The 20,429-nt window shown below is 41.3% G+C and overlaps 1 protein-coding gene across 20 annotated transcripts in view; it reads left to right on the top strand.

The window, feature by feature from the left end:
- Positions 1 to 20,429, top strand: part of LOC140460175 (clathrin coat assembly protein AP180-like) — a 227,114-nt gene that overhangs the window by 165,527 nt on the left and 41,158 nt on the right. For 6 of the 20 annotated variants that reach the window (XM_072554578.1, XM_072554621.1, XM_072554630.1 and 3 more), the window contains 8 exons: positions 1,397 to 1,501; positions 5,737 to 6,054; positions 6,307 to 6,441; positions 6,562 to 6,633; positions 16,073 to 16,156; positions 16,701 to 16,784; positions 18,338 to 18,463; positions 20,173 to 20,304. In XM_072554578.1, the coding sequence (XP_072410679.1) occupies positions 1,397 to 1,501; positions 5,737 to 6,054; positions 6,307 to 6,441; positions 6,562 to 6,633; positions 16,073 to 16,156; positions 16,701 to 16,784; positions 18,338 to 18,463; positions 20,173 to 20,304 (1,056 nt within the window). The remainder of the gene's footprint in view (positions 1 to 1,396; positions 1,502 to 5,736; positions 6,055 to 6,306; positions 6,442 to 6,561; positions 6,634 to 16,072; positions 16,157 to 16,700; positions 16,785 to 18,337; positions 18,464 to 20,172; positions 20,305 to 20,429) is intronic. The other 14 variants (XM_072554703.1, XM_072554695.1, XM_072554612.1 and 11 more) reach the window with 10 other exon arrangements.

The raw sequence follows: 20,429 nt of genomic DNA, 5'->3' as shown, positions 1-20,429 counted from the left end.
GTGAGATATTTCCAATGTTGTTGGATTAAACTCTTAGGAGTCACTTTCCCAGGAGGTTGTGCCTGCAGCAGATGGACTACAGTAGCTTATGAAGGCAGCTCGCCATAACACCATCTCTAAGCATTGACCCAGTGCTGAAACCCAACATACCACCAAATGAATTTTTCATAAATGTTTACTATGCCTGTTGTCAACCCAACAGCATAAGCCTCTTTCCATTAATGTCACAAGGATCTGCTTTCGAACAGACTGCTAGATTTAGATCACTCTTGCTGTAGAACTCTAACCTGTTTTTAAAACAAGAAAGCCTTTTTACAGAAATAACCAACACCGTCTACTCCATTTGAAATCCAAATTCCAAAAATAATGTATGCACCTTTCATATAGTTGCTAAGGGGTGCCTTGTGGATGAGAAACACGTGGGGACCAAAGAGACTGTCTAAGAGATTGTAAAGGCAATGAGCAGACAAGGCAGATAGAAATGGAACTAGGGGAGAACAGACCCACCCAGGTGGATGATAAAAGTAGTAGTGTTGGAGGAAGACATTATGATCAGATGAATCAAAATGTATTAACAAGTCAAGAGCGATGAATGTTTATTGCATCCACAATTGTATTGGATGATATTTGTGACTTTGAATAGGATTGTTTCAGTTTATTAACATGGCATCCCACCTTAGAACAGCCTTCCTTGACGCTGTGACAAATTAGTAATGTACTATCATTTTTGCTTTAATTCTCATCATGTTTTAGTTGGAGGTTCAGGTATCTAAGAGGAGAAACAGGTGTTTGTGTCTTACAAGGACAAAACTGAGGTTGAAAATCGTGCTTTGAGTTCAAGCATGGGATATGAAGTGAAAACTGAATTATACCAGTTGCTTTGGAGAATCTAACTTTATCTTGCTATTACACAGTACAAATTGACGTTCTGGTAGTGTATAACTTCTTTACCTATTTTGTTACAATTTGCTAAGTGATGTAGATTGACAAATTGTTACATTTATAAAATCACACATTAAATTACCATCAAAGTCGTAAATATGATGCTTTAAAATGTGAATACATAATCAAAAATAATGCACACTTCCAAGGGAAGCGTTGACATGCTGATTCACATTTGTTTATCTTTGCTGTCTAATGGGAAATACAAAGCGGAACTCTTTCCTCTTCCTACTCCCACCCTCAACCATCCATCCTTTTAAAGTGATTTCTTGCATGGCTAAAATTCCAACATTTGTCTTGAATTTTGGGGAATTTGTACACTGTAAATGGGGGCATTTATTTGCCTTTAGCTTACAGATTTGTGACTTGTTTCTTGCTCTGTATATCCCTGTCTCCTTCTTTTTGCTTTTCTCTCCCATTTTCTGTTGTGAATGGTGTTGGTAATGCATCTTAGATGCATTTGCAGCTTCGCCTACTGAAGAATCAACAACATCTGAAGGGGCAGGAGCAACAGCAGCCCCTGCAGCAGCAGCAGCGCTTGATGCATGTGCTGGAACTGGTGGGTCTTATCAGTTTACTTGTAGTTGTCACTGAACTAACATTTTTGGTTATTCATTACTGACATGGTATTTCTCCTAAGATACCCTGAGTTCTCAGATTTTGTCGTTTGCTTTTCAAAGTATGTACTGTTATGTACTTTTTTTTATGTAAAAGAGAAAAATAATCCAGTGTTATAAATTGCATGGGAATTTTTTTTTGTATCCTTAATAACAGAACTAAATATCCTTGGGTGTGTTGTCAGCAGTCCCCACCATGTTTCTACTATCCCATAAATTTGTAACACTATTTTTCTTTGTTTTATATTGCTTTGACAGCTAATATTTGAGTGCCTAATTCTGTACTGATTCCTGAACTGCTTTCCTTCTCCTCATTTGAGTTTCCCTTCCTCCAGCGTCTCTTCCCCAATGTTTTCCCCCTGCAATGAATTTACTCTTTGCAGGCAACATCCTTTCTTACATCCTCTACCAGTGCAGCACAATCTGAGTGACGTATTTTTCTGTTACCACTGCAATCTATCTGGCTAAAGCAGTAACTGGTACCATAATTTTGATATGCACAGCATTTTGATCAGTGTCCACAAACTTCCAGTATAAGCATATTGTTTAATCTCTGCCACATTATATTTTGCTTTTTTATTAAACAGCTAATTTTGGGCTATTCTGGTCCCCCATAATTTTAACATAAGATTGATATAAACCCAGGGAATTGATAAATCTGGTTTTTCAAGCCACTTCTGCAGGAACTCCACTGGTCTAAATTATTTTGTGTTTGTGTGTATATGGGAACTTGATTTAAAAATGACAGCTGCTGGCTGGGTTTTCCAGAACTAGTGAAATGAAGGAGAGAACTGTTGTGTCCAACAGGATAGTAGTTGCAACACTCCATGTGAGTAAAGAGGAGTAGGACTAATCATTGGTTCTTCAAGACCTCTCAGCTGTTGATTGCAGCTTCCCTCCCTGCCCCACCGCCGCCACCACCATAACCACCATGATTGCAGCTACCCCACCTCCAGTTCCTATTACAGTTCAACCTCCTGGGCAATGATCCCATGTTGACTCCATTAACCTCTGGTCTATCCAAGTTGCCAGCATCCTAACCCTCTTCTATCCAACCATCACTTTCCTGCAAGCCCAGGCTTTCTCAACTGCTGGAAAACCAACAACAGTACAGCTGCAGTTTCTTACCTCTGGCTTCCCATCCTTTCAAATTGGCTGCTGTGGGAGAAATGGAGAAATCTCTTCTCTCCTGGGATTTCTGGGCTCTCGCTGTCCCGCTATGCACCCTAATCCCCCCACCCTAGTAAAAATGCCAAGTTTATGATCTTGGTGAATAGAAATTGTAATGCAAAAAGAGTTTGAAAGATAATTGGAAGCTTTCCTTCTTTCAGTTAATTACATTTTCTCATGAAGCAAATAGTTATGGGTTTGTGACCTATCTTTGATTTGAGCGGGAAATTGATGCCAAGATTGTTGTGGTGCATTGAGAGACTGCTGCCTTGAGTGCTTTCTTTTGAGTGAGTCATGAAAACTGAAGTCTTGTTTGCACACTTTGGTTGTTATACAAGCTGAGGATGCCCTACTCAAAGAACAGGGAAGTTTATCCCTTGTGACATGGCATATTTTGGTTCCTGAGGATTGTAAAGCAATGCACACAAACCATCTCATGGACCGTAAACTGCTTTGGGATATAATGATCAGTGTTGTGAAAGTTGTAATATACAGAACAACCTCGATTATCCAAACATCATTTATCTGAATTTTGGATTATCTGAACAAGATCTCAAGATCCCATAAAAACGTTGTTATCCTAACAATCCGTTATCCAAACAAAGTACTCCGTGCCTGTCTCGTTCGGGTAATTGAGGTTATTATGTGAATGTTGTCTTAATGATACAGAAGTTTAGCAATGCAGTGCCTTGGGAAAGGCTAAAATCAGCAATGGGATCAGTGGTGATGTGAGGAGGCAAGGCTGCAGAAGAAGTCAAGTCAAGGCTATTAAGTAAAGTATAGCAACAGGGGAAGATGACAATACACTGCACTGTCACTGGATTAGTAATCCAGAACCTCAGGTTTGTGTTCTGTCAATATGAATTTGAATTCCGTTTTTTACAAAAAAGTCTTGCATTAAAAGCTAACCTATTAAGAACCTTGTAACTACTGTTAATGGTTGTTAAAATTCCAGCTGATTCACTAATCTCCCTTTTAGGGATGGAAGTCTGCCATTCTTACCTAGTCTGTGAAACCAGATATACAGTAAGGTGGTTGGCTCTTAACTCCACTCTGGGCAATTAGGGTTGGACTGTTAATACTGGCTTAGCTCGTGATGCCCATATCAATGACTTTTTTAAAAAGAAAGACTGAAGATTACAGAAGTAGAGTGATGAGAGGCCAGGAAGAATTTGAGGAATTGGAATGGAGGAGCCATTCTTGGTTGACAAGTTTGATGGGTGAACAAGGCTGTGTTGAACAAGGTGAATTTCTGGGGAAGGGCAGGCTAGCAAAGGAACAGTTAGAATAATCTAACTTCATGGTGATAAAAGCCATTTGATAGGTTGGGATTTATGTGGAATTGTGGTGGATGAGACTTCAATTGTAAGGAACCAGTTTAAGTGATCAGGAAGAATTGAATGGTAGTTTGCAACAACTGACTAACCATTTCTTACGTGTATAATGATGACTTGTTGCAGAAAATATGGCAGACAGCCCTTTGTGTGTCATTTGTGTACCCAGACTTTCTATTTAAATAGATGAGGCTGTTTAACTGACCTGAGGACCAAATGCAATTTAAACATGCAATTCAGTCACATCTGAGAGTATTGAGTGACCTAACTAATGATTCCTAAAAAAAAAAGTGCACACAGTCACGTAGAAACCTGTCAGTTTTTTAAACTTTTTTTAACACCAGGAGTAATCTTCTCCTCGCCCCTCAACAATCTTTGGCCAACTCCTACCTAGCTCCTCCCTTCAATTCCCACCCAATAGGTTTTACTGTTTATTTCAGCTTGTTGAAAGTGATTCTTTTCTAGCTAACCTGCTTTCCTCGAGATGCGTCCGCTGTATTTGTACAGTCAGTACTATCCTCAATCATCACCCTCCCTGCCTGTCCGTAATGCTTCAGATACCTTAATGGTCTGGTATGGAAGCCAGCCAGTTGTCTGTCATGTAAATCAGTGAACAACTATCGAGCACTTAACTGGCATACTTACTGCCAAATTGAGAAGACCAAATCTAAAAACTTCGCATCTGCGGTCTGCAATATGTATTTTTAACTAATTAGTGGTGATTTTTAGCTGCAAGTTGAAAATCTGTCTTCTCCATCCCACAGCCTTCGTTTGAGATCTAAAGTTCAGCTTGAGTTCAAATATAGCCCTGCTCTGATTCAGCCAAATATTTTTTTATCTGCTGTTGCTAAAGCAGTCCCGTTATTCTTCATATCACCAAGCATAAAAACACCACTGAAGTACAAAACTTGCATTTTAGTCTAAAATACTAGAAAAATAATTATTTTAGCAAGGAATGGTTTTGACATGTTTTAAAATCACTGAGCATCCGAATCAGTACAATTGCCTGATTTGATGAGGTGTTGCTATTATTTTGTGATTATTTTGGTTGTCTGTGCAAAGAGTGTATAGTATGTTGTTTCCCTACTAATGTAAATTAACCCTTCTACAAATAGTTATTTAGGAGATTTGAACTTGAACGTGATTTAAAATAAAAGCATTTTGTTTAAGTTTTTTTGTCTTGCACTCATCAAGCCATTTTGCAAGAATACAACTAAAGTTTTACTGCATGAGAGGAAAGTGGTGATTGCTTGGCAAATAGCATTTGCTTGGTAGAGGTGTCACTACAGAGAATGCAGGCAGGTTGACTCTGTTTGATCAGCCCCTGAGTCAGCAGCAGTCTGATTTAAAATTTAACAAAGCCAATCTGTAACTGTCAATCAGCATTAATAGGTGCATTCTGCATTGTGATGCCTCTCCAGCAGAACCCACTTGCCAACCAATGAGCACTCCCCTATTATGCAGTAAGAATGTTATTTTCACCTTCTTTTAAATGCAACATTTTGAACTAATGACACAAGTATGTGACAGGGTTAATGAAGTGTCATTTACTACTTTATGGAGAAATAAAGCACTCCACTGTTGTGTAGATGCTAACCCTAGTTTCTTGATTGTAAACCCTTTACTTTCCATCCTCTGACCTTCTTTTTTCCCAACTCTGTCCATTTCCAAAGACCCTTTTGCACCATCTGAAGGTAGTGCAGAGGCTGCTGCAGAACTGGACCTTTTTGCTATGAAGCCCGCTGAGGCCAGCGTTCCTGCAACTACCCCCACTACCAGTGCAACTGCCAGTACAACTACCAGTGCCATTACCAGCACAGCAACTAGTGTGACTACGACTGAGACTGTTACTGTTACTGCTACTGCTACTGCTACTGCGACCGCTACTACTACTACTATTACTGCGACTGCTACTACTACTGCACCTCTTACCACGACAACTGCTGATACTACTGTCACCACCACTGCACCTGTTCTTGATATTTTCGGTGGTAATTTTATTCTTTATCTTGGCATTTCTGATCTAAGATGGTGATAATTCAGCAAATTACGTTTTTTAAAATACCTTGTAAACTTTTTGCAAACTTATTTAAGTCCTTGGAGAGAGCGTGCATAATTTCTGGTCAGAGGTTAGCTTGTGTTATTAGATATTTTAAATGTTTTTTTAAATGTATTCAAGATTCTTTTACTGTGGAGATTTCACGTGGGGATGGAAGATTAATGTTTCTTATCTTTGCTCTTAGATTTGTTTGATTCAATACCTGAACCAAATGTACCTGCAACTCCCAAACCAGAAACTGCTCCTAGTGTAGACCTGTTTGCATCAGGTACAAAACAGGAAAACATTCAGTTCCCATCAGATACTGAGAAATCTACAAGTATTTTATATAATCTTTGGAGTCCATTTTAAATGTAAAATTGTGTATAATACCACTTTTTGGAAAAGGGATTAATTGATCTCTTAATTATTGATATTTATTTGCTTTCACTTTCCAAAGATGCTTTTACAACCCCTTCTCGTGGGGCCTCTCCTTTGCCTGAAAATAGTCTTACTGCTGATCTGTTATCTGGTGAGTCATCCTCTTCTTTCTGAGCGCATATGTTTGGAGATTGTGTCAGTGTCCATGTGAACAAATTAACTTTAAAGCTCATGCTTAGGGCAAAGTGGTCAGTCACTGACTTTTTAATTTTTTTTGTGATTGCTGACTTTTAAGCAAATGAGTCTGGGGAACCCTATTCAATTCCTCAGGAGACTAGATCCATAGAGCAACAGCACTCTAACTTCAACTAAATTGGCAACCATGTTGATAGAAGCTAGAATGTGGCTTACAAGATGAGGAAGTTGTTTTGGTACTTTCTCCGCTAGCAATAGTTCTGTATTTGCTGATGTGGGAGAGCATGATTTCCATGCCGTGAATTTAAAATGGAACTCAATTATTTAAATTGTCCAACTCAGACCCCCAAACACATACAGTCACTTGTAGCATTCATGTTTCGCCAGCATATTGTGCTGTTGGGTATCTGTAGACGCTGGGTAGCTCAGTACTTGAGTATTGCTGGCAAAAGAGAGATGTTGATACTTCTCATCTTGCACTTGTCAGAACAGGTGCAGAATGTCACATTTCAAAGGAGACATTCAATTTGTATTATATAAGTGAAAAGGTGCCGATTGGATGGCAAATGAAGTCTGCTGGAGGTGTTGCCATGGAGAGTCTATCAGTTAACGGTTAATGTCAAGTTTTTGTTCAATTATGTTTTAAATCTGCTTTGGTTGAGGCATTGCTGTGGAGAATGCATGCATGAATTATTTGTTCCTAATTATTTGTAGCTTCCAGCAAGCATTCGTATACAGGGCAGTCTTTTCTGCAAACAATAAGAACAGGTCCATACAGTGTTCTATTCCCAGTTTGGGGAACAGGTGTTCCCAGATGCATTCCCCATGCTAGTGCCTTGACTAATCACAACTGATGCTAATTGGTTGACAATAGTAATTATTGTCCGCTTAGAAATCTGTCTTGAATGCAGATGAAAAGCGTTGACACACCACCTCTTTCACCAATGCTCTAGCTGTCCTTTAGTTGCTCAGATTTTTAATATCAAGAGTCGAAGTAATTGTTTATACAGTTAACTTTGAACTCTGGGAAAGAATGGTAGAAAATGCTGGAAGCATCTGGAAAGAGAAAAGGGGTTTAATATTTTAGCTGTGGACCTTTCTTCAATTCTGGAAGCATAACACATACCTGAATGAAATAAAGGGAGACTAATCAATTTTTAAAATCAAAAAAAAAAGTTGCCTTCTGTCACAGAAATTAATGGGTTCAAACTGACGCAAGTCTGTACATGTTGGCATGAAATGAAGTCTTGTCAGTGACCATATAAACAAAAGAGATGATTAAGAGACACCAGATGTGCAAAGACTTGTGGCGTGAGAATTGAAAAAGGTTAAAATGTCATGCTCACTAATGAGGAGAGGGTGGAGTGGATAGGTGGGCAAGTCCGGACAAGTCATGGGGACAGTTACTGAGCTGGAAGTTTAGAACTAGGGTGAGGTGGGGAAAGGGGAAATGAGGAAACTGTTGAAGTCTACATTGATGCCCTGGGGTTGAAGTGTTCCGAGACGGAAGATGAGGCATTCTTCCTCCAGGCGTCTGGTGGTGAGGGAGCGGCAGTGAAGGAGGCCCAGGACCTCCATGTCCTCGGCAGAGTGGGAGGGGGAGTTGAAATGTTGGGCCACGGGGCGGTGTGGTTGATTGGTGCGGGTGTCCCAGAGATGTTCCCTAAAGCGCTCTACTAGGAGGCGCCCAGTCTCCCCAATGTAGAGGAGACCGCATCAGGAGCGACGGATACAATAAATGATATTAGTGGATGTGCAAGTAAAACTTTGGATGTGGAAGGCTCCTTTAGGGCCTTGGATAGAGGTGAGGGAGGTGGTGTGGGCGCAGGTTTTACAGTTCCTGCGTTGGCAGGGGCAAGTGCCAGGATTGGAGGGTGGGTTGTTTGGGGGTGTGGACCTGACCAGGTAGTCGCGGAGGGAAAGGTCTTTGCGGAAGGCGGAAAGGGGTGGGGAGGGAAATATATCCCTGGTAGTGGGGTCTGTTTGGAGGTGGCAGAAATGTCGGCGGATGATTTGGTTTATGCAAAGGTTGGTAGGGTGGAAGGTGAGCACCAGGGGCGTTCTGTCCTTGATAAGGTTGGAGGGGTGGGGTCTGAGGGCAGAGGTGCGGGATGTAGACGAGATGCGTTAGAGGGCATCTTTAACCACGTGGGAAGGGAAATTGCGGTCTCTGAAGAAGGAGGCCATCTGGTGTGTTCTGTGGTGGAACTGGTCCTCCTGGGAGCAGATCCGGCGGAGGCGGAGGAATTGGGAATACGGGATGGCATTTTTGCAAGAGGTAGGGTGGGAAGAGGTGTAATCCAGGTAGCTGTGGGAGTCGGTGGGTTTGTAAAAAATGTCAGTGTCAAGTCGGTCGTCACTAATGGAGATGGAGAGGTCCAGGAAGGGGGAGGGAGATGTCAGAGATGGTCCAGGTAAATTTAAGGTCAGGGTGGAATGTGTTGGTGAAGTTGATGAATTGCTCAACCTCCTCGCGGGAGCACGAGGTGGCGCCAATACAGTCATCAATGTAGCGGAGGAAGAGGTGGGGAGTAATTACAGAAGATCAACTGCTCTACGTCGCCAACAAAGAGACAGGCATAGCTGGGGCCCATACGTGTGCCCATGGCTACCCCTTTGGTCTGGAGGAAGTGGGAGACACCACCCACGCCCTCCACCTCCTCCAAGACTTCCATTTCCCTGGCCGCCAACGCCTCATCTTCACCATGGATATCCAATCCCTCTACACCTCCATCCGCCATGACCAGGGGCTCCAAGTCCTCCGTTCTTTCCTCTCCAGACATCCCCAACAGTACCTTTCCACCGACACTTATTCATTTGGCCGAACTGGTCCTCACCCTTAACAATTTCTCCTTTGAATCCTCCCACTTCCTCCAGACCAAAGGGGTAGCCATGGGCACACGTATGGGCCCCAGCTATGCCTGTCTCTTTGTTGGCTATGTAGAACAGTTGATCTTCCATAATTATACCGGCACCACTCCCCACCTCTTCCTCCGCTACATTGATGACTGCATTGGCGCCACCTCATGCTCCCGCGAGGAGGTTGAGCAATTCATCAACTTCACCAACACATTCCACCCTGACCTTAAATTTACCTGGACCATCTCTGACACCTCCCTCCCCTTCCTGGACCTCTCCATCTCCATTAATGACGACCGACTTGACACTGACATTTTTTACAAACCCACCAACTCCCACAGCTACCTGGATTACACCTCTTCCCACCATACCTCTTGCAAAAATGCCATCCCGTATTCCCAATTCCTCCGCCTCCGCCGGATCTGCTCCCAGGAGGACCAGTTCCACCACAGAACACACCAGATGGCCTCCTTCTTCAGAGACCGCAATTTCCCTTCCCACGTGGTTAAAGATGCCCTCCAACGCATCTCGTCTACATCCCGCACCTCTGCCCTCAGACCCCACCCCTCCAACCGTAACAAGGACAGAACGCCCCTGGTGCTCACCTTCCACCCTACCAACCTTCGCTCCGCGACTACCTGGTCATGTCCACGCCCCCAAACAACCCACCCTCCAATCCTGGCACTTTCCCCTGCCACCGCAGGAACTGTAAAACCTGCGCCCACACCTCCTCCCTCACCTCTATCCAAGGCCCTAAAGGAGCCTTCCACATCCATCAAAACTTTACTTGCACATCGACTAATATAATTTATTGTATCCGTTGCTCCCGATGCAGTCTCCTCTACATTGGGGAGACTGGGCGCCTCCTAGCAGAGTGCTTTAGGGAACATCTCTGGGACACCCGCACCAATCAACCACACCGCCCCGTGGCCCAACATTTCAACTCCCCCTCCCACTCTGCCGAGGACATGGAGGTCCTGGGCCTCCTTCACCGCCGCTCCCTCACCACCAGACGCCTGGAGGAAGAACGCCTCATCTTCCGCCTCGGAATACTTCAACCCCAGGGCATCAATGTGGACTTCAACAGTTTCCTCATTTCCCCTTTCCCCACCTCACCCTAGTTCTAAACTTCCAGCTCAGTAACTGTCCCCATGACTTGTCCGGACTTGTCCAACCTGCCTATCTTCTTTTCCACCTATCCACTCCACCTTCTCCACCTTGACCTATCACCTTCATCCCCTCCCCCACTCACCCATTGTACTCTATGCTACTTTCTCCCCACCCCCACCCTCCTCTAGCTTATCTCTCCACGCTTCAGGCTCACTGCCTTTATTCCTGATGAAGGGCTTTTGCCCGAAACGTCGATTTCGCTGCTCGTGGGATGCTGCCTGAACTGCTGTGCTCTTCCAGCACCACTAATCCAGAATCTGGTTTCCAGCATCTGTAGTCATTGTTTTTACCATGCTCCCATTGTTTTTACCATGTACGAAATGAAATATGTAGGTAATGTGTCAGTACCGAGAAAAGATTTCACTTTCCCTGACTTCCTAATCGTCCTGACATGCTGACACACGCCCCCCCACCCCCTCCCAACCCACCCATCAAGCAATGAGCTGTCCTAAACATGGGTTTTCACAGACAATGGCAACATGAAGGATGGTGTGGGGGACAGTGGCTGAGTGGTGTTATGCCTATACTACTAATCCAAAACAGACGAACAGAAAAACACACTTTCAATGTTCTGAGTATCCAAGAATTGCATCTGGAGTGCACGCATCCTTCAGGGAAGGAAATCTGCTATCCACATCACATTGGTCTGGCCTTGATGTAATGCCACAGCAATGTAGTTAACTGACTCAAGTGCCCTCCAAAATGACCTAGCGCAACGCTCAACTGTATCAATTGCTATGAAGTCTCGACACAAAAATGAAACCAAGCACAACACCTGGCATCAATCTAGGCATCAGAAGAGATAGTGGAAGAAATAACCCAATCAACCCTGCAAAGTCCTCCTTACTTATGGGGTCTAGTTACAACTTTAGAGCTGTCTCTTAGACTAGTCAAGCAACAGTTTAACAGTCGCACTCACAGAATCAGACCTTACAGTGTCTCAAACGCCACCATCACCATCCCTGGACATAGGCTGTCTGACCTGTAGGACAGATCCAACAAAGGTAGCAGCATGGTGAAATACAATCGGGAGGGAGTTGCCCTAGAATTCCTCAACATTTGACTCCAGACTTCATGAAGTCTCATGGTTTCAGGTTAAACATGGGCAAAAAAACATCCTACTGACGTCAATTTTAAATCTCTCTCCTCTCCCTTTAAATATGTGCCCCCCAGTCTTGAAATCCCCCATCCTAGGGAAAAGACAACTGCCATTAACTCTACCTTTCAACTCATTATTTTATATACTTAAAGTCGCCTCTCAACCTCCTATGCTCCAGTGGAAAAGCGCTCTAGCCTATGCAGCCTTTCCTTATAACTCAAACCTTGCATATCTGGCAACATCCCAATAAATCTCTTCTGAACCCTATGCAGCTTAATAGTAATACCCTTCCTCTAACTGGGTGACCAGAACTGGACACAGTACTCCAGAAGTGGCCTCGCCAGTGTCCTGTACACCCTCAAACATGACTTGCCACTCCTTTTTCTTAAAAGACTGGGCAATGAAGGCAAGTGTACCAAATGCCTTTTAATCACCCTGTCTATATGTGATGCAAGCTTTAGAGAATTATGTACCTGCGCCTCTCGGTCCCTTTGTTCTACAACACTGCCCAAGGCCCTACCATTAATTGTAGAGTCCAGGCAAGGAGAAAAGGCTGCTAGTAATACATCTGTTAAACTTGGGAATGCACAAGAGGCCAGAATATAGGTGTTGGAGATTAACTGGGCAAGGGAGTGGAAGGATTGGAAAACCATGATGAGGATTTTAAAGTGAATGTGGTGAACAGACTTTGAATTAATGTAGGTGACGGTTGAAAAAGTCTTGATGCATGATAGGCATTAGCAAAGCTCACGGTAATGGAAGGTGGAAGAGGGGAGGCTAGCTGGTAAAGAATTGGAATTGTCAAGTATAGAAGGGACCAGACATGCATGATTTCAGCAAATGAATGGAGACAAAGGTAGTGTCATTTTGGTGCAAAAAGGGTATCTTGATGAAATGCATATGCTGTTGTAACTAACGTTGGACCAAAGTATTGAACAATCTTGGTTCATATCCAGATAACGACTGGGAAATAATGGAACAGGTAACAAGAGAACAGAGTTTATGACAAAGTGACTTCAATCTTCTGAATGCTTAATTAGAGGATTGGATGTATAACAAGTAGCATGGCAAATCTGAGACAGTAGATCTATCAAAAGGCAGTAGAGAGATGGAGCTGGTGTCATCAGCGTGCATGTAAAACTGAAGATTGTGTTTTTGGGTTATGTCTTTGAAGAGCAAGTGGCTGACAGATCCTTGGGGAACTCCAGAGGTACGTGCAAGCATGGGAAGAAAAACCTTTTAGGTTCTCTGGCTATGATTGTTTAGTTAAGAAGAATGGAACTTGTCAAACGTAGTCTTTCTGGACTGAATAACAGTGAGGTGATGGAAAATAACCGCATCAGGACAAGCAAATGGAGGTCAAAAAGAATTGGTGGATTAGTTTAAAGCAGTCATATTGAATGTAACTAGGTTTTCCGGGTCATGTTAGTGCTCTGACAAGGGAAGAAACACTATTTGCTAGTGTTCAAGCATGGGTATTTGGGAAATATCAGCTGGTATTTGGGAGGTGATAGCATGTTAAAAAAACTTGAGAAAATCGATGACAGTTTGGCAGGAAGATTCACCTACAAGGAACATATTGGGATATTCCAGAAAAATCTCAAGGAAGAATTTGACCACTTTTGACAGGAAGGATATCCTGTCACAATTTCAAGACTGTCAGCAAGAGACAGTGGAGTGAAATGAGAAACTTTTAAGAGTTGTTACGATTAGGAATGTGATGCCTGTGGGAGTGGTAGAGTTGGATTCCATAGGAGGTTTCAGAAGAGAGCTGCATATATATTTGGAAGTGATGCAGTTAAAGGGCTACAGAGAGAGAACTGGAGAGTGGGACTAGCTGGATAGCTCTTTCAGGAGCCAGTACAGATATGATGGGTCAAATAGCCACCTCCTATATTGTAAAATTCTGATTCTAGTGGAATTGAGGAATTCGCCAGTAGTTTTCATTTAATGGAGGCTGCGTCTGGTTGCCACGCTTGTAATATTAGTCTGAATGAATATCCTTTTGTTTGTGTAATTTTGGGAAAGAATGGGTGTGTGTTCTGGGTGCATCTTCCTAGTGTTTTTCTAATGTTTCATGCCATTTCTTTCAATCAAAAATAGAAAATGTTTAGATCATCTTGCTTCCAGTTTTCAAAAATCATTGTGTTCAGCCGTGACTACAAATGGCATTCCTCATTTCTGACTTCTCTTCAGTGATTTTCTCTACTTCCCAAAAGATTTGTGCAAACCATAAATGGTTTAAGCATCTTATCTCATTCCTAGTTTCCAGTCCTGATCAAAGGTCATTATGCCTATTTGTATACACCCAGATGTTAAAATAAAAACTAAGCAGATCTTGACAGTATCAGTGAAGAGAAAATCTGTTAAATGTTTCAAGTCGTGCCCTTTCATCTGAGCAAGTAAAGGTTAGAAATGTTCTGGCTTTTTAATGTGCTAAAATGGAAGAAGATGAGGGAAAACCCAAGGGGTGCTCTGTGGTAGGATGGAAGGCAGGAGTCATAGAATGAAGAAAATAATTGAAAAGCTGCAGGGACAAGTTTATTGACAAGTAAATAACACCAGAAAAGCAGTTTTTATATTAAAAATTTGCATGAGATAAATAGTCAAATCTGCAAAGCAGGACACTGAGATACGTTAAGTAATTTTTGCAGTGGTAATCAATGTGATACCATGCAACACCAAGTGTGGATCTCTAAGTGTACTAAGGGCAATGATTCAAGAAGAGTTGGCCATCTGTAATCGATAGATTGCAAACATGAGTGTGAAATTTCGATTGGAACAGAAGTAAAATACCAGGTAGAGGCAGTCGCTGAGGAAAGAAATGTGACTGTAACAGTGAGTGTTGGTAAATAAATGTTCAAATATGTAAAGAAAATAAAGGATCAAAGATGGGCAATATAAAAGAGACAAATTGAGAGAAGAGCAGAATTTCTTCAAGGTGAACCTTCCTGGAAGAGAAGTGGCAATGAATGACCACTAAACATTTTTGTCAAAATGTGTGTTAAAAATAAGGTAGCTTCTAATGAGGTAAATGGGAGTGTGTAAAGAAAACTGAAAATGAAGCCTTGTGATACTGAAATATTAAAATGCTGGAATTGTCAAATCAACCAAATGTCAGCTATCTTTTCTTCAGGTGCTGATGGGCACTTTAACAAATAAAGTTGTGGGGTTCTGAGAATGGGAATGGGGATTTTTTTTTTTTTTTTTGCAGCTTTAGTGCTTCAAACTCTGTAGATTAAAACTGTTCAGGTGAGGGTGTTCTAGCTGTTTCTTTTTCCCACTCTTGATTATCTCTGAAGTTTCCCTCCCAATTAAAAAAATCTGTATTCTGGAGTTGACTAGAGAATGATATAAATTGTCTGCATGTAGCCTCAAGAGAAACTCAGAATTTAAATCACTTTTCCCATGAATTTGTCAATGTACCTAGACTAGCCAATCTGGGTATTTTGATTTTGGGTTTGCCCACCTCCATGTATCCCATTTCACACTTCAAGGCCAACAAAATGCAATCAAAATAAACCAGAGAATGGGAATTATAATTGGTAAAAAGCTTGCATTGCCTGGTCTTGTGGACTGGGTTTCCTGATCTCCCTCTCCCTCTCCTCCCTCTCCCTCTCCTCCCTCTCCCTCTCCTCCCTCTCCCTCTCCCTCTCCTCCCCCTCCCTCTCCTCCCTCTCCCTCTCCTCCCTCTCCCTCTCCCTCTCCCTCTTCCCTCTTCCCTCTTCCCTCTTCCCTCTTCCCTCTTCCCTCTCTCCCTCTCCCTCTTCTCTCTCTCCCTCTCTCCCTCTCCCTCTTCTCTCTCTCTCCCTCTCCCTCTCCCTCTCCCTCTTCCCTCTCTCCCTCTCCCTCTTCCCTCTCTCCCTCTCCCTCTCCCTCTTCCCTCTCTCCCTCTCCCTCTCCCTCTCCCTCTTCTCCCTCTCCCTCTCCCTCTCCCTCTTCTCCCTCTCCCTCTCCCTCTCAGGTGCATCTACACTACCAGATTTAAGTTTAGGAATATGCTATGAAACAGATTTTTTTTTTTCCCAGTTTAGTATACTTTGGAGCCATGTTTATTGTCAATTGTTTCAGTGGTCAGTCTGGTGAGAAGTTGTGGAGACATCATAAACTGAAAACTGTTGTATCTTCTTTATAATTTTCTGAAAAAATCTTGTTATTCATTCTGTCTTTTGGGTCCTGAGCTTGGTCATAATTTTTGTTCTGATTGAGAGAAATTTTTTTGTATTTATTATTTACATATTTTTCTTTATATTGCTGCCTGGTACAGTTGATGCATTTGTAGCACCACCACCTCCAATCAGTGCCTCTCCTGCTAAATCAGAATCTTCAGCTGTAATTGATCTTTTTGGTGGTGGGTATACCTCTTCAGATTTCTTTCCAAGTTAAACATTTCTTCAGTATAGCTATAGATGAGCTGTTTTAAACTGAAGTAGTAGAGTAGTGAAAGAATTTAATGCTGTTCAAAATAACTAAGATTGTTTAAAAAATGTAAAACTGTAGAAATATTTTATTTCCACGCAATTGTTGGTTCATCAAAATCTATTTGAAGTAACAAAATGATTAAACATGCTGATTTAAGGCATGTTGTTATGCAGTAATAAAGACCTGAATTTTTCATTCTAATATAACTCTGATTAAACTAACTGTTGAATTGTACAATGTCAAATTTGCATGATACTGTTTAATGTAACTCCAGTTAGAGGTTGAAATAACTATTACATGCATTGTTCAACAACTTGAACTTACATTTGAGCCAAACCTATGTGTTAATGTTTGGTTCCTTATCTCAATGAAATGCATTGTAAGTTTTTCTGATGTTTGCAGAGGCCATTTAGTCTAAGTTTAGTGCTTTTCTTTTCTTTTTTGTGCTGCATTTCTTTGGATCACAATACCAGACGCTTTTGGTAGCTCTGCTACTGAGTCTCAGCCTGCCACTCAGGCTGTTTCCAGTTCATCTGCTTCGTCGGACTTGCTCGCTGGTAACTGGCTTTTCTTAATTGCGGGAGGGGAGAAGACAATGCACAAAAGATGGTTCTTTTACCTTTGAGTGTCGGTGCATTTATTTGTTGGAATAATTTTAAGTGTCTTGTTCTTGATTGAAGCTTGTTTGTAACAGTGTAGTTTTCTTAAGGTTGTGAGACCAGACAATACATCTCAGAGGTGACTCTCGATGTAGTGATATGAAGACAATTAAGCAACAGAATTTGTACTTGTGTGAAGGCAGTCAGCAACGTGGTTCAAATAATCCTTCCCACTCACTAGCAACCAGAAAAGATTTCAACTCTTCCACTTTCTTCTCCCTATGTTGCTTTAAATCTGCACAGAGTCTCTTCACTTCCATTTATAGCTGCTGAGTCAAGGCCTTGCTGTGTCCTCCTGACATTGCTGGTGTTACTTGGACTTCTTAACATTTATCAATGATGACTGAGGTACTACCTAAAATATTTTACCTAAAAAGCTCTTGTTGCCGCTTTTGATATGCATACTACTCCTCATCCCCCAAGCACGTGCTGGGACATCCAAATCAAAGATCAGCCATATTCCATGACTGATGTACCTGCAGACAATGGCTTCAACAAGAGAAGAAAATCCAGGCAAATTGTGTCCCTGGAAGGTGTAATCGGGAAGATAGGACAAAATATTGTGTTAGAAGACTCTCTCGGAAAATCCAAAACAGTTGGTCGTCATGTTGTAATAGTGTGATATTAACTTGACTGCTGTTAAACTGGCCTTGTTTCCTAAGTGCACATTTAGAGCTCAAACCATCATGTGCCAGCAGCTCATTTAAAATCCACATGAAAAGACATTGAATGTACAAAAAGGTATGCCATTCATACATTAGATTTTGTATCATGATAATTTAGTACTTTGTCAGTGTAAATGAGAATCCAATGCAACCTAGTGTTGCCTCCGTGAAATATAACTAATTAGGATTACATCTCCACCTGTTCACAAAAATATTGTACAATTATTTAGGAGAGTTTAATTTCAAAGTAGATAGTGAACTTTCTTTTCGGGCTGAAGAGAGTAAAAAAATTCTCACCTGGTGAGTGGGGCTACTGTAGGTTGGACAGTTAATTGGGACTAACTTAATTTCGTTTAAACCATTTCCTGAAATGGTTGAGACAGGGTATATACATTCTCTTTAAATTGCTTCTGTGTAACCAGCAGTGACAAGGGAACATAATTTTATAAAAGGCAGGAGGTTTAGAGGGAATGTGAGGAATTTCTTTCTACCCATAGGAATCTGGAATGCACTGCTGAGAGCACAGGTGAGGCAGGAAACTTCAGTACCTTTTGGACGAGCATTTAAAATGCCATTACATTCAAGGCTATGGGTCAAGTGGTGGAAAGTAGGACTTGTTTATATTTAAAGTATCTTTGTCAGTGCAGATTGAATGGACCAAAGGACGACTCTGTACACTTTGATTCTACGAATGCTTTCTACAGGAAGCGGAAGCACTCCAATAAGATCAGTGATGAAAAGGAAATAATTAGAGGTTTTTTTTAAAGCTGTCTTTTTTTCTCTAAGGTTTTGGAAATGCATTTATGACACCGACAGCGACACCAATACCTCCGGTACAGAATAATGTTTTGCAGCCTGACTTTGAAACAGCTTTTGGTATGACAGCTACAAGTAACACCTTTGATTCATCAGGTATGGGGAAAAAAAACGCTTTTTTATTTGAAGAAGTCAGAGAAAGCAATACTTGAAAATCTACCACTTTTTACCAGCAATTTCAGTAAATCAAAAATCAACTTTCTAGTTTTAGAATTTAAAAGAATGTCATTGTATGAGCTGTCCATTTTAGAATCACTTCAAAATGAACATCTGTTCAACAGCTACTTGTGGTGATTTTGAAGTTGTCAAGAAGAGCAATTTCTCGTTCAGCTAGCAGTTTATCACCAGTGGTTAAAGTCTGAACATTCAAGAGGGAATATTTTACTCCAAGTTTATATAAAAGAGCATTTAATTGTCATTTAGAATGTGTATTTTTATTTTAGTTCTCTGCTTGAAATTATTATTCATGTTCTTTGTCAGGAAGGATGAAACTGGCTAGTGATGCATTCTGTTTCTTCAGTTTTGAAAGTATTAGATGAATTATTAAGTCTTTTCAGTTTAATTGTTTGACAAATTTTTACCACTAGTGAATGTTTGACTTATTTCAATGCATCCTTTCATGAGCATTATTTTGGTATTCAAAGATTAAATTAGTTTGATCAGTCAATACCAATTGAGACTTCCTATATTGTAGCTGATTTGTGTGGCAAAGCTGTGTGAATGCTTGAGTGAGTTCTTGCAAATTCTGTTTGTAATGATTGCAGCTGTGCAGTGAAAGCCTTTTTACTTTAAGCATATTATCCAACATTTGCCAGGCTGCATTGTTGCTTGAATCTCAAATTCTGCATGACCTATTGCTTCTGCTGAATTAAAAGTAAACCTGAAATGTAACAACTACAACTGTTCAATATTTAGCCAAAGCTTTCAGTTCTTAATGGTGCTATCATATTTTTTCTTCTATTTCATGCCATCAACATTGGCACCTTATTTGATGTGATTTCATTTATTGGTGAGTTTTTTCCTTACTTGTGACTTGGATAAATTTTTACTATGATATATTGTAAGCTTGTAGCATTTTTTACTATTTTGTGCACATTTTCTTAACTAACTAACATATGGCATACTTTTCTAAATTCAAATTAATATAATTTCAAAGCAATGCCAGACTGTCTTTTTACACTGCCATGATCACCAAATGTACTCCACCCCAAGTTTAAAGTGATCAGAGTATGCATTACGGTTTGACCCTGTCCAAAAGCTGAAGCAGTGATGCTTTGGTTTAGTGTATCCATTTGTTCATGTCATGCATATTGTTTATGCAGTGTTTCCAAAAGAGATTAATTTAGATTAGATTCCCTCCAGTGTGGAAATAGGTCCTTTGGCCCGACAAATCCACACCGACCCACCCAAACCCATTTCCCTCTGACAAATGCACCTAACACAATGGGCAATTTAACATGGCCAATTCACCTGACCTGCACATCTTTGGACTGTGGGAGGAAACCCACACAAGCACTGGGAGAATGTGCAAACTCCACACAGACAGTCGCCCAAGGCTGGAACTGAACCTGGGACCCGGGTGCTGTGAGGCAGCAGTGCTAATCACAGCCACCATGCCGCCCCATTTAAGATACGTTTTTATTCATTCTGTAATTGGTTTGCTGTGCAACCTTAACATGGCTCAGATAAATGTATAGGATTATTTGTATGTAAATAGTAGAGCTAAAACATACAAATTGTTTACTGAGTTCCCCACTCCTGTGTATTAATCCTCTCTTTTGGCTGTCAAAGTTTTGATTGCTTAGGTGATCTCCTTATGCCCACAATGGCATCACAGAATCAGGCAATACTTTCAGGAATGCCAGCACCAGCAGGAACACAGCCAGTGAAAAGCCTAGGGAGTGATCTTGATTCTTCACTTGCAAATCTTGTAGGAAGTAAGTTGATAATTTTTTTTTAAATGTTCTCCATAATGTTTCTAATCACAAAGACATGTTAACATATTAGCTGCTAATTAGCTGCGAATATGAAATTAAGACAGTATGTGCTGATTAATGTCAAT

The sequence above is a fragment of the Chiloscyllium punctatum genome, chromosome 3 (genome assembly GCF_047496795.1).
Source record: "Chiloscyllium punctatum isolate Juve2018m chromosome 3, sChiPun1.3, whole genome shotgun sequence".
Taxonomy (NCBI): Eukaryota; Metazoa; Chordata; class Chondrichthyes; order Orectolobiformes; family Hemiscylliidae; genus Chiloscyllium; species Chiloscyllium punctatum.
Note: the sequence above shows the minus strand (reverse complement) of the source record. Positions and strands in the feature narration are given on the sequence as shown.